The sequence below is a fragment of the Glycine soja genome, chromosome 3 (genome assembly GCF_004193775.1).
Source record: "Glycine soja cultivar W05 chromosome 3, ASM419377v2, whole genome shotgun sequence".
Lineage (NCBI taxonomy): Eukaryota > Viridiplantae > Streptophyta > Magnoliopsida > Fabales > Fabaceae > Glycine > Glycine soja.
The window spans coordinates 613,828-626,649 of record NC_041004.1 but is presented as its reverse complement, the minus strand read 5'-3'; the positions used below and the strand labels follow the sequence as shown (position 1 = coordinate 626,649).

The following is a 12,822-nucleotide window of genomic DNA, read 5'->3' as shown; positions in this document are numbered from 1 at the left end:
AAACTAGAAATGTGCTATATACCTATAGTAGGGATCGAATTAAGAATGTGTTAACATATATATGACTTAAAATAAGAATGCGGAAAAGGATTAACAAAGCAGGATCAAATCAATAACATTTACATGTATAGGGATCAATTTAATAAGTTTTTGTGCATAATAATCAAATTGAGAAATTATGAGACATATATAGACTAAATTGTATGTTTAACTTAAAGAAAATCATTTAACATCCTCATTTCTTGTTAAAGATCTACCGCAATTGCCACTATCACCACTACTATTTTGATTGTTATTATTGTTGCCATTAGTTAATTACCACAACCAATATCTTCATTCCGATGTTTTTTTTGTGCAATGATTATACTAAGGTTAGAACTTATGACCTCATGTATAATGTCCAAATTCTTAATCATTGGGTCAACCCTAGGAGTTTTTACCCATTATGATTAATTAATGTTGATATTAATAATTTTTTTACTATCATAGTCAGAGCTTTTAATATTATCATTGTTGTCACTATTATTACTACTTTAACATTACGAAATTAATATTCACCACAATTTTATCATTGTCGTTCATTGTTATGACTATTACTTTGTCTATCCTTCATTGTCATTGCCATCAAGAGAGCTTGAATTAAAACATAGAGTGATTTTTTTTTTGTTACTATTTGATAAATGTGAGATATTTTATCAACATTGGCAATAACTAAAGTTAGTTAAAAAAAATTAGCTAACTAATTTTTAGTAATATTTCTTTTTCAGATTTTTTTCATCTATAAACCTCAAACTTAACACTTACTTAAAAAGATCTCATTATTACATTTTCATTCAAACCACTTTAACGTTGACATAGGTTGGTTTAGGCTTTAGATTTTAGAATTAACATTTAATTTTAAAAACTTAAAATCATATTAATTTGAAGCTACATTATTATAAATTGAAGATTGGTTTTAATTTTTAATAAAAAGAATTGATTTTCATCTTTTAAACTCACAATTTGAAACTATATTGTAAACTGAAAATCGATAATTGATTTTTTTGGTAGATGAAAGTTGGAAAATAGCTTATTGACTCTCTATCTTAAATCAATTATCAACTCACATAAATTGTTTTTTTTACAGTTCCTTACCTAAATTGTTAATTGATTTAAGATAGTTATTTTTTCACCTTTATAGTCTGATTTAGTTATTTTTTCGTTCGAAATGTGTGTTTGTTAATGATTTAGGAAACATTTTATACATAATCAGAATTAAATACAATTTTTTTTACTAAATAGATTGTTCTTATTTATGTAAATGAAATAGAACTTTACATAATTACATCAACCTTGGGGTTAATTGGACTAGTTTATGAATTCAATTTAATTTTAAAATAGTAGTATTTTTTAAATTGGGAATGGGAATGGCTAAAAAAGCCGATAAGATAAAGAATAAATCGTTACCTTCCCCATGTAACTAATGTTATCCTTACACGCCACGGTCTAGTTAAACTAAACTCCTAAACCAATATCAGCACATAATGTTGAGATTTAGTACTACACTATTTGATCTATTTTGTTTGCAATTTTGGAAAAAAAATTATATCATTTTAATTATAATTAATAAATTTTACCTATAACTATTTAATGTGAAGCGAAAAGAAAAATATTGATAAAAATTCTAACAGACAAAAAAGTATATTAAGAAATTGTATAATAATTTTTAACAAATTTAAATATTAAATATTTTCCTTAATTTATGTGAAAATCCTTATATATATATATAGGATGAGAAACTAGTATTTTCTAATCAAATCGAGAAATTTAACTTTATTAAACATTAAGTGAGTTGTTATCAATATTTATGTCTTTGATTATTACCAAATAAAAAAAAAAGTATTTTTCTAATCACAAAACGTCTCATTCTGGAATCGATACTTTGGATTTGATTTGGTTTTTATGATTTTTCTAATCACAAAATGCCTCATTCTAAAATCGAGTGGAACGCTTAAGCCAAGAAGAACGCTTCCACAGTTAGACCCTATTCCCACGCTTATATCATATCACATATCACTCTCACTCTCTCACACACACAATAAACAAAGAGAAACTCCATACAAAAGTCTTCTCTTCTGTCACCAGCTACTCAAACAACAACCGTTGATCATGGACCCTCATGTTCTTTTCATGCGATTGTGTCTGTTTCAACTTTGAAACAACAAAGTTACTTAACCACGTTGGTTCCTAGTACTGTGTTGATTGCTTGGAATGCTGTTGTTACAATAACAATAATATTAATAATGGTTGAGAGAACCGTGTCTGCTGGCTCCACCATCAAGGTTGTTTCCAAGAAGTCCTTGTGTGGATTCTTCACAATGACAACGTTGTTGTTCATGTTGTCATGGCTGTTCGTTCTTCGTTCCACTCGCTCCGAGGCTTCGCCTAACTCAAATCTTTTCTCTTCCTTCAGCAACTCAGATTTTGATCAGTCAGTGCAGCAGCAAAAACACATGGAAGAAGAAGTTGAACCATCTAATTTTGGCAATAGAGCAATACTTGTAAACAATATAGAGGCAACAACAACACATGATGAGAAACAACAACAACAACAACAACAACTAGGTGTGAAATGCAAAGCACATGACAAGGCTGTTCTAAGAGTTTTCATGTATGATTTGCCTCCTGAGTTTCATTTTGGACTATTGGATTGGAAGCCTGAAGAGAATGTTAACAGTGTTTGGCCTGATATCAAAACCAAAGCACCCCATTACCCTGGAGGGTTGAATTCGCAGCATAGTATAGAGTATTGGCTCACTTTGGATCTTCTTGCTTCAGAACTACCTGAAGCTGAAGCACAATCTAATGCTAGGAGTGTAATCAGAGTTAGAAACTCTAGTGAATCTGATGTGGTATTTGTGCCATTCTTTTCCTCTCTTTGTTATAACCGGTTCTCCTCCAAAACTAATCCACATGAGAAGAGGAGCATGAACAAGGTGCTGCAAGAAAAATTGGTGAAGTATGTGACGGAACAAGAGGAATGGAAGAGGTCTGGGGGGAAGGATCATGTGATCGTGGCTCACCATCCAAATAGTATGTTGGATGCAAGAATGAAGTTGTGGCCTGGCACTTTCATACTCTCAGATTTTGGGAGGTATCCTACAAACATAGCCAATGTTGAGAAAGATGTGATTGCACCTTACAAACATGTGGTTGGATCCTATGATAATGATCAGTCCAGCTTCGATAGCCGTCCAACATTGCTGTACTTCCAAGGAGCTATATACAGAAAAGATGTATGTTTTGTCTCACTCTCTAATATCTTTTTTTTTTTAAGTTTTGTTGAATTGAATCTTTCCTTTTTGTCTTTACATCATACTTTTGGTTGAGTAAGTTTCACACATCAAGATGGAGTTCTTGCATTTTGGTTTGATGCAATAATAATATCCAGCACAACTAATTCTTTGTTTGAAAAAATGGTATTTTTTAGTTGGTCATCTTAGTTACATAATTGTACACAAATATTAGATGTAGGCACCTTTAAGGAGAAAAAAAAATTTAAGAGGCTAGAGTTGTGGTTTATTGGTAAAACCAGAAATTTAAATAGTTTGTCTTGTAGACCACATCATCCATCCTCCATATGTGGGATTTTATTCCAAAATGAAATAACAAATGCTGTTGACTTATTCAGGTTGCATCACTACGAATTTCTGTTCTAAACTACTCCTCAGGTTGCATCACTTGCACATGGGTTAAATTACTCTTAACTTATTCTTGTTTTCTAAATAAAATCAATACCTCACAGCTGCAGAGAAAAGTAATGAAACAAGCTCATCATATTTTCATCTTATGCTGAGGACCATAGGTCCTCTTTTGAAATTTCAGACCTATAAGTTGTTGTGTGATCATATGCCTAATAAAGTTTACTTGTTTACTTAGTGAACATATTCATTTATGGATGCAGTTGCAGTTAGGAATTTCTGTTCTAAACTGCTCCTCAGGTTGCATCACATACACAAGGGCTAAAGTATTCTTAAACTTTTTTTTCCTATAAAATAAAATCAATATCTCATAGCTGCAGAAAAAAGTAATGGAACGAGTTCGAATTTTCAGCTTATGCTGAGGACCATAAGTTCTCTTTTGAAATTTCAGACCTATAAGTTGTTGTGTGATCATGTGCCTAATAATGTTTACTTGTTTACTTAGTGAACATTCATTTATGGATGCAGTTGGTGTCAGCTCATGTTAAATGTACACCGTGCTTGTAGTTGTAGCTACATTTGCACATAATGTTCCTCAAAAAGTTGGCAGCACATGTTATTGAGTATTGACCAACCACTGTCCAGTGGAAAAAGTTTGATAGTATTTTGCATTTTAGGTTTTAGTTCATGTAATTATTTTTATGATTGCCATAATCTCCAAATGATCTGTCTTTGGTCCTTCTGTTACAAAAACACTTGGCATTCTCACTTGTCACATTACAAAGATGTTTGTGGCAATATCATATAGAGTCAAATAGGTGTTTTGATGATTGGACATTAAAAGTTAAAACTAATTACAGACAATTAGTTTTTTTTTTTTTTTTTACAAGAGCTAAAAGTTAAAAGTACCAATATATTTATAGGGAAAATGTATTTAACTCTATTTTGTAAAGGTCAAAATTTAGATGCAGTATGTGCTATTAATGTTATTCTCCAATCAAAACTGAGGTTTCATTTTGGTAATCTATCTTGATAATTCTTGTTATACATATAACTAGGTGAAATTCCAATTCTGATAGTAGAACATCACCAAAAACACACGTAAAACATTGTCCTTCTCCAAATCCAAGTTTCATTTCCTAAACATATGAAATATTCCATGTCTCAACTTGATCTTTTTCTTGTTCTCATATATACACAGGGAGGCCATGTACGGCACGAGCTATACTATCTTGTTAAAAATGAAAAGGACGTGCATTTTTCATTTGGGAATGTTGAAAAGGGTGGTGTGAGAAATGCAGCAGAAGGCATGCGTTCTTCCAAGTTCTGCCTGAACATAGCCGGCGACACCCCTTCGTCGAACCGGCTTTTCGATGCCATTGCCAGCCACTGCGTCCCCGTTATCATCAGCGACGAAATCGAGCTTCCCTACGAGGATGTCATTGACTACTCTCAGTTCTGCGTGTTCGTGCGCACAAGAGATGCTCTCAAGAAGAGGTATCTTATAAACTTCATCAGGAGCATTGGGAAGGAAGAGTGGACAAGAATGTGGAACAGGTTGAAAGAGGTTGAGAGTTTCTTTGAGTTTCAGTTCCCATCTAAGGAGGGTGATGCTGTCCAAATGATTTGGAAGGCTGTTGCACGTAAAGTTCCTTTCATGAAGCTCAAGACTAATAGGTCTAGGAGATTTCTGAGGTCTCTTTATGGGAATCACAATTTTTGGTGAATGTTAATTTCGTTGGATTGGATATAATTGCAAATTAAAGACAAAACTTAAATATACTACTTAATTAGGTCTTGTTTTTCTCATCAGAATTCAAGTTTAATTTCGGTAATCTGGATAATCCTGAAATATATACCTTTATTATAAGGATTACCCAAGTCAAACTTTAAGTCTGACTAGAATATACAAACAAAACAACACCTAAACAACCGTATCCTTAAGTTTTGTCCTATCACAATCCATAAATACAAATGATTTTAGGTTTGGCCTTTAGAGATGTCACAACATGAACACCCCATATATATATATATATATATATATATATATATATATATATATATATATGTATTGTAGTGATTTTGATGCTGACACTGTAAGGTAACGTTCATATCTGATAGGAAAGAGGCTTTAGGCAAATTTGGTTTCATTTGGGGGTGTACTATGAAAGTAGTGTCTTTTGTTGTTGATTTGATGATCAACCTTTTTTCTTTGGGGGTGTTTAGAAAGTGATATTACTTGACACGAACTGGCCATATGTGTTATCAACTTTTTAGTTTTCCTTTGGGACTTTACAGATTCCATGATGCTTTCTTTTATCAGCTTAATTTCAGATGTCACACTCACACTACTATAATTGTGTTTTCCTCTAGAAAGACCATTTAGCATTTTCTTGTCATAGTATACATGGAATGATTGATCAAAGCCAGAGAGTGTGAAGAAATTAAAATAAATGTGTAAGAATCTTTTTTTTTTAAATCAAAACATTATTATAAACAAGTTTTTGGGTGAGCTAGCACATGGATATGCCTCCATGAAAATGCCACTAAACACTCAAATGAAACTAAAATAGCAGTGTAAATCTTTTTATAATATCAGTACAATTAAATATGTTCACCAAAAAAATATTTTAGTCAAATACTAAAAATATATAAGATAAAAATAAAAGGTGTAATGAAAATTTAAATATAATTATCGTTAATTTTAGGAGAGTTGATAGTTATTATTCGTATTAATTTTTATTGATTAATTCACATGAAGTTGTTTTAATTTTAAAAAAAAATTGAGTACGACAAGTTTTAGTACATAACTGTACTAAATATCCAAAGAATATATGTGGTTTGTAAAAAAAAAAATGACATTAATAAAATAGTTAAATTTTATTTAATGTCCGTCTAAAAATTGTTTGTAGTATTTTATATGATTTAAGATAATTATTTTTGCAATTGGGAAATCCAAAAGGACCCCAATCTAAGAATAAATTGTAAAACCCATGATAAATCTCAAGAAAAGACACGTTAGCGAGTCTAAGGAATGAGAATGGCGCTATCTTCATCTTCATCACCACCGCTTCTTCCCTTCGATCTCCAACGGCACCGTTTAGTTAGCCTCAAACCCTATACTCGTTCTCGTTCTTCTCAGTCTCAGCACACCGTCACCGTCACCGTCACCGCCGCTAAAGCTAAAGCTTCTTCTGCTACTCCGTTAGTTTACTCCACCAGACAAGGGTTTGACACCGTCAACATTGCCGAAGATGTCACCCAGGTACTCTACTACCTACTTCCCTTCACTTCCCAATTAGGAGAACAAAGTTTAATGAAAAAAAAGAAAAAACTGCAACCAGCTTCTTCATTTGCTTATGTATAAGTTAAAAAAAAAATCATCTTTTTAGAGAAGCTTTGGAGAAAACTTGTTCTAATTAGCTTATTCATAAGCTAATTTTAAATTATGGAGAAGCTGGTTGCATTTTTTTTTCTTCTCCTAGAAGTGCTTTTGAACAAGTTTATCTAAATATTATAACTTCTAATCTTATTCCTAAAATACCCATATAATTAGATGATTTAAGTGATGGTTATATTTAACGATATCTATCACTAATAAACTCTGCAAGGGTACAAAAGAATTTAACAATTTTAATACATTTGAAAAGTGGTCATATGTTTCTTATCATTAGGACTCACCAAAAAGCTCTCTTTTTTAATTTTGAATGATTTTACGAATTCGTCGTGCAGTTGATTGGAAATACGCCAATGGTGTACCTCAATAAAGTTACGGAAGGTTGTGTGGCTAACATTGCTGCAAAACTTGAGTCTATGGAACCTTGCCGAAGTGTCAAGGACAGGTAGGTTATACTTTTATTCATCAGAAGAAGATTAATGCTAACAATACCTGCATATTCATTTTGCTGAAATTTGAAACTTGTCAGGACTTGTTAAATTATCAATACGGAGTGGGATTTACATTATTTACATAATTTTGTGAGTATCATTAGTAAAAAGTGTGTTAGAAAGAATGTGATAGATAGAATGAAAATTTATGATCCTAGACATTGCCAAAGGAGGTTAATGAATTATTATTATTAGGAAAATACTGAGAGGTACACAACACTATAACAGTTTTTGTAAATACACCGGGGTGAAATTTTATCTCTTAAAACATTGTTTCTCTCCTCACTCATAGATTCATCCATCTCTTGATTGATTAAAAAGTTGTTAGCGACACTCATATGTAAGGTTATTTTTACCAACTAACAATGCTATTGTATTGCTATTTGTTTTGACATGCTTTAGTTTTGTTAAGGATTGGTTTTGTGATATGTTAGATAATCGCGTTCCCAATCCTGAGTTTGACTCATCTTGTCAGAAGCTTTTTCACATTCCATGATTTGCACTATGCAAATTGTTTTCTCTTTCATGTTTGACATGCTTTTTTTTTTTTTTTTGTTAAGGATGGAGTTTGATGTTCAGATAATCAGCTTTAACATATATCATGTGTTGACATCTGTTATTGTTCAAATGTCAGAATTGGCTATAGTATGTTATCTGATGCTGAAGAGATTGGAGCAATTTCTCCTGGGAAGGTACATTATGAATATTTTTTGTGTATATATCAATGCAATCTTTGCTATTCCATCTATCTCTAAACTTATTGTATTGTAACCAAGTGATTGGGTATAAGTGGTTAATGTGCTGAAGTTAAAGTTAAGTCGTTTGGGTACTACCTGAGTTCCATCGTTGGCGGAAACAATTTTTGGTCGGGCTTTACTTACCTCCTGGCCGAACTCCGGATTAGTTAGGGTCATTTTTCTCTCATGAACCAAAGGGTTAAGACAAAAAAAAAAAAACTTACTGTATTGTGATGTAATAGTTTGTACAAAGCCAAGGTATTGAATCTCTGATTTTCTCTACATTCCTGATCCTGTATTGGTGCAGACCATTTTGGTTGAACCAACAACTGGAAATACGGGACTTGGCATTGCTTTTGTTGCAGCAACAAAGGGGTACAAACTTATAGTCACAATGCCAGCTTCTGTTAATGTTGAGAGAAGAATCCTTTTACGTGCATTTGGTGCAGAGGTTATTTTGACTGATGCTGAGAAGGGGCTAAAAGGGGCAGTTGACAAAGCTGAAGAAATTGTTCACAGCACAAACAATGCTTACATGTTTCGGCAGTTTGATAACATGACTAATACAAAGGTTAAGTCTTAATGCATCTCCCATAAGACCTTCACTTAATCAATCACTGTTTTGAATTATTTATCGCATCAATGAAACTAGAAACTATAAAATAAATTAATTTACATGTTATTAAGATTTATATGCACAAATTACAGATCCACTTCGAAACTACAGGGCCAGAGATATGGGAGGATACCATGGGTAATGTTGACATATTGGTAGCTGGGATTGGAACTGGTGGCACTGTTACTGGCACTGGACAATATCTGAAAATGATGAACAAAAATATAAAGGTTTGATTATTCATTTGATGTGAATTTAGTTGTTATTTCAAATTGAATGAGATACTTGTTGGCCCTGTGGCACTAACTTCCACTCCTAAGTATATCAGTTCCTGAATTCAAGTCCCATAATTTGCACTTCTTTAGTTTTAAAAGAAATTATATGCAATTGTTATTGAATTAGTTTGCTGACAGCATCCACATTATATTTCTCATATTTGGAATCTCTGGAGACCTGGCTCTGTGTCCTGTGTTGGAAAGGGAGAGGGAGAGGGTCAAGAGTGAATAAAAAAAGGAGAAAGGATCCAGAAGGAACACATAAAATATTAGTTTGACTATTCTAGCATACATTTGATTAAACCAGAAATTGTAGTCAACATTTTCCAGGAATTGTGTCATTTGTGACATGCTCAAGTGTATTAGGCTTATGATAGACAATTATAGGTGTATGCTCCTTACATTTAAATTGCAAGTGATGCTTTATTTGTTCTACTTTCTTTAACCTAGCATTAAAGTGTGCTATATTATGTCTTGCTTAGGTGGTTGGGGTGGAACCTGCAGACAGAAGTGTTGTTTCGGGTGACAGTCCTGGTATGAATATTTTACAAAGTTTATGAATGCTATTTTTCCCCTCTTCATATTGTTAGTTTCAAGGCCAATAACCACTTAAAACATTTTCTTGTCAGTTGTTGACTGTATTGGATTTGGTTGTAGGTTTCATGCCAAGCATTTTGGATGTCAAACTGCTTGATGAAGTTATCAAGGTAAAAATAATTATTCCTCCTCTGCTGTATACTTTCCTCTTTATTTCTTGGTCAGAATAATCTGCTAGAGGTTATTCTCTTTGGCTTTGGTATTTCTATACTAAAGAGCAAGCTTTGTCTCGTGAGTTTTGGTGATCACGAGTTCAATTTTAGAGTCATCTACATAAGATTTAATTGCTTTATCCGGAGTGTCATATACTAAACTCTCTTTAGTTATTGCTTTAGTGGCTTTTTGTTTCTAATCATGCAGTGCTGTTATCTTCATAATTTGCATAAATAGATTATTTTGAACAATTAATTAACCTGACACATGAAAGTACAGGTTACAAATGTTGAAGCGGTTGAAATGGCAAGGAGATTAGCATTGAAAGAAGGTTTGCTGGTACGTTATAAGTTAAAATATTGAGTAAATCCTCATTCTAGTCCTCGAGATTGTAACTGTTGGTCACTTTAGTCTTTGGCTTTACAAAATTCCTACTTTAGTCCTACTAAAAATCATTTTACTTGTAAATTATCTTTGAATATATTTTAATGTTAATTATCAGCAAAGTTTTGCAATATTTTGGCTATAAATTGAAGTATGGGATCTGCATTTAGCTTTGTATAGATATTTTTAGCGTGCGTATATTCTAGATGCAAAATTCAATTTAGTTATTGGCTTGACATTCTTCATCTTTGGTTTATACTTTTTACAATAGCTTCTATCATAATTGATTCAAATTTCTGTCTAGGTTGGGATTTCTTCAGGAGCTGCAGCAGCTGCTGCCATAAATTTAGCAAGACGGCCTGAGAATTCTGGGAAACTTATTGTGGTGAGTTTATTTCTCAAATATTTTGGATTTCTTTTATGTTGTTTTCATTGGATGTACTGGACAGGTTTTATATATATGAACCAGTGTTGAAAATTGATTTGATAGAATAAAATGAAGCTTAGTGAATTTTTCTCACAACTAATTGGTGTTGTGTCTAGAGATGTGTTCCTCTGTTTATTTTGGTGCTTGTGTTTAGTTTGAGTTGTTGAATGTTAAACTGAATAGTTTATTTTGCTTCCTGCATGTTCTTTGGTCCCAGGTTATTTTTTGGTATTCTTATCTCCTTAATTAGATCATTATGGCTCCTTGAAAAATTAACCTCTTCTAAGCAAAATTTATGTGGAATCATGATTCTTCTGTCTTCATTTGGTTTTAAAAATTGCAAGATCAGTGGCTAGGAGCAAATTAAATATCTTTTGGGTTTATTAGATGAAGTTGGGTGTCTGTGTTTCCCATCACAGAAGTGGCAGTTGATGGCAAAGCATAAGAGTGTGACAAATAAGGGCTTAGGAAAAGATGCTGTCTAAGAATTAGAAAAGTTGGAAATTTGGAGAGCAGAAGTATATATACAGAATGAATGCATTTAGATGTTCTATTTTATTACTTTCCGTGCTAAGTTATTCTCATGTTAATAAAGCTTCCTAATGTTGATTCTAACTTTGTGTCTTATTTTGCACATTGAAGGTTATTTTTCCGAGTTTTGGTGAGAGATATATTTCTACTGCTCTCTTTCATTCTATCTATGAAGAGGTTCAGAAAATGTAAAATTTAGATTCTACCTTAATGAGGACAATTGCCTATTTATTGGAGATTGAAGCTGCTCTCATGGCACTACTATTCAAAGAAGTAGCAGCTGCCTCATGCTTTGTATAGGAGGTATATCCTCACACCGTTCTTGGATAGAATCAATGTTAAAAGATGAAAATGGTCCTCTGCATATGTTTTAACCTTTGGATTTTATGCATCAGATGCACCATTTGGACAAGGCACAATTCTTGAAGCTAAAGGGGGACTGACATGATGTACAATGTCTTTATTTATTTATTTATTTAATTTTCATTTTTTTACTGGTAATCTAGCGTTGTCTATTCTTTTCATTTTTCTTCACTTTCCCTTCCCAAGTCTGTCAATTATTGAGTAGTATTCAAATGTTTTACTGGATTGTTGACATTTTTTTTCCTATTTACTATTATCTGACTATGTATGTTATATACTATGTAGATGGTTTATTAGTGCGCTATCCATTATTTATTCAGCAGAATTAGTGCTTCTGTACAGATTAAATATTGCTTCTTAAAGTGACAAAGAATTATATTTCAAAGTATTGAGTGCAAGGAAACTTTGCGGTAGTTACTAAGATCTCCTAGTCTGCTTTATTAGTGATGATTTAATTTTATAAATTTAATTGAAAAAATAATTACAAAATCCGTTTCAAAGGGTTGGTTATGTCTAGCATGGACTTGTTAAATCTTGGTCCATGATGATATCTTTACATATCAACTGTTGGATATAATAAAAAATAAATAAACGGTTAGATAGCTGTCATTTATTTTTGATCGGATGCATTGGTTATGTAAATTATGGAAGGCTGATTCAATTGATAAAGATCAAACTTATATCCCATAAAGATATGAGTTTGAATCTTACTGTTAATGTAAAAATCTTATTGATAGATTATTTGTAAGTAATAAACTTTGAAGCTTGTTTTGATCTTGGTGAGTTTTCGAGACTCAACTCAAATAAACTTTTAGTAATAAAAAAAAGTGTGAAAAAATTGTCACTTAATTCCCATATTGATGCCAATTTTAGTGAATATTGTAAGTAGTAAATCTAAACAGTGGCTACGTCAATCTACCACCTGTCTCATTTGAAGGTGTATCTTAATAGTTAATAATTCTATTGTTCAGACGTCAGTGCCAATAGCCACACAATTCATATCATATCATACTCCCAAAATTCCTGCCTCAATGTTTCACGAGGTGCAAACAAATGAACATAGTCATTTACAAAGTTATTAACTTGAGCATATTCACGGTTCTGAATTCCTTACATTGGTAAAACACTTAATAGGAAGCAATGGCAAGTTTCTTTCAGAGGGGAGAAATCA

At 32.4% G+C, this 12,822-nt stretch overlaps 1 protein-coding gene across 1 annotated transcript; it reads left to right on the top strand.

Moving 5' to 3' along the window:
• Positions 1 to 1,915: 1,915 nt before the first annotated feature.
• On the top strand, positions 1,916 to 11,976 carry LOC114405604. The gene is made up of 14 exons (XM_028368060.1): positions 1,916 to 3,275; positions 4,882 to 5,402; positions 5,802 to 5,850; positions 6,712 to 6,945; positions 7,413 to 7,522; positions 8,203 to 8,260; positions 8,613 to 8,876; positions 9,014 to 9,151; positions 9,679 to 9,730; positions 9,854 to 9,903; positions 10,226 to 10,285; positions 10,635 to 10,715; positions 11,400 to 11,591; positions 11,684 to 11,976. Exons 1-13 carry the CDS (start codon positions 2,283 to 2,285, stop codon positions 11,478 to 11,480), a joined length of 2,691 nt encoding a protein of 896 aa, XP_028223861.1. The 5' UTR covers positions 1,916 to 2,282; the 3' UTR covers positions 11,481 to 11,591; positions 11,684 to 11,976.
• Positions 11,977 to 12,822: the final 846 nt, after the last annotated feature.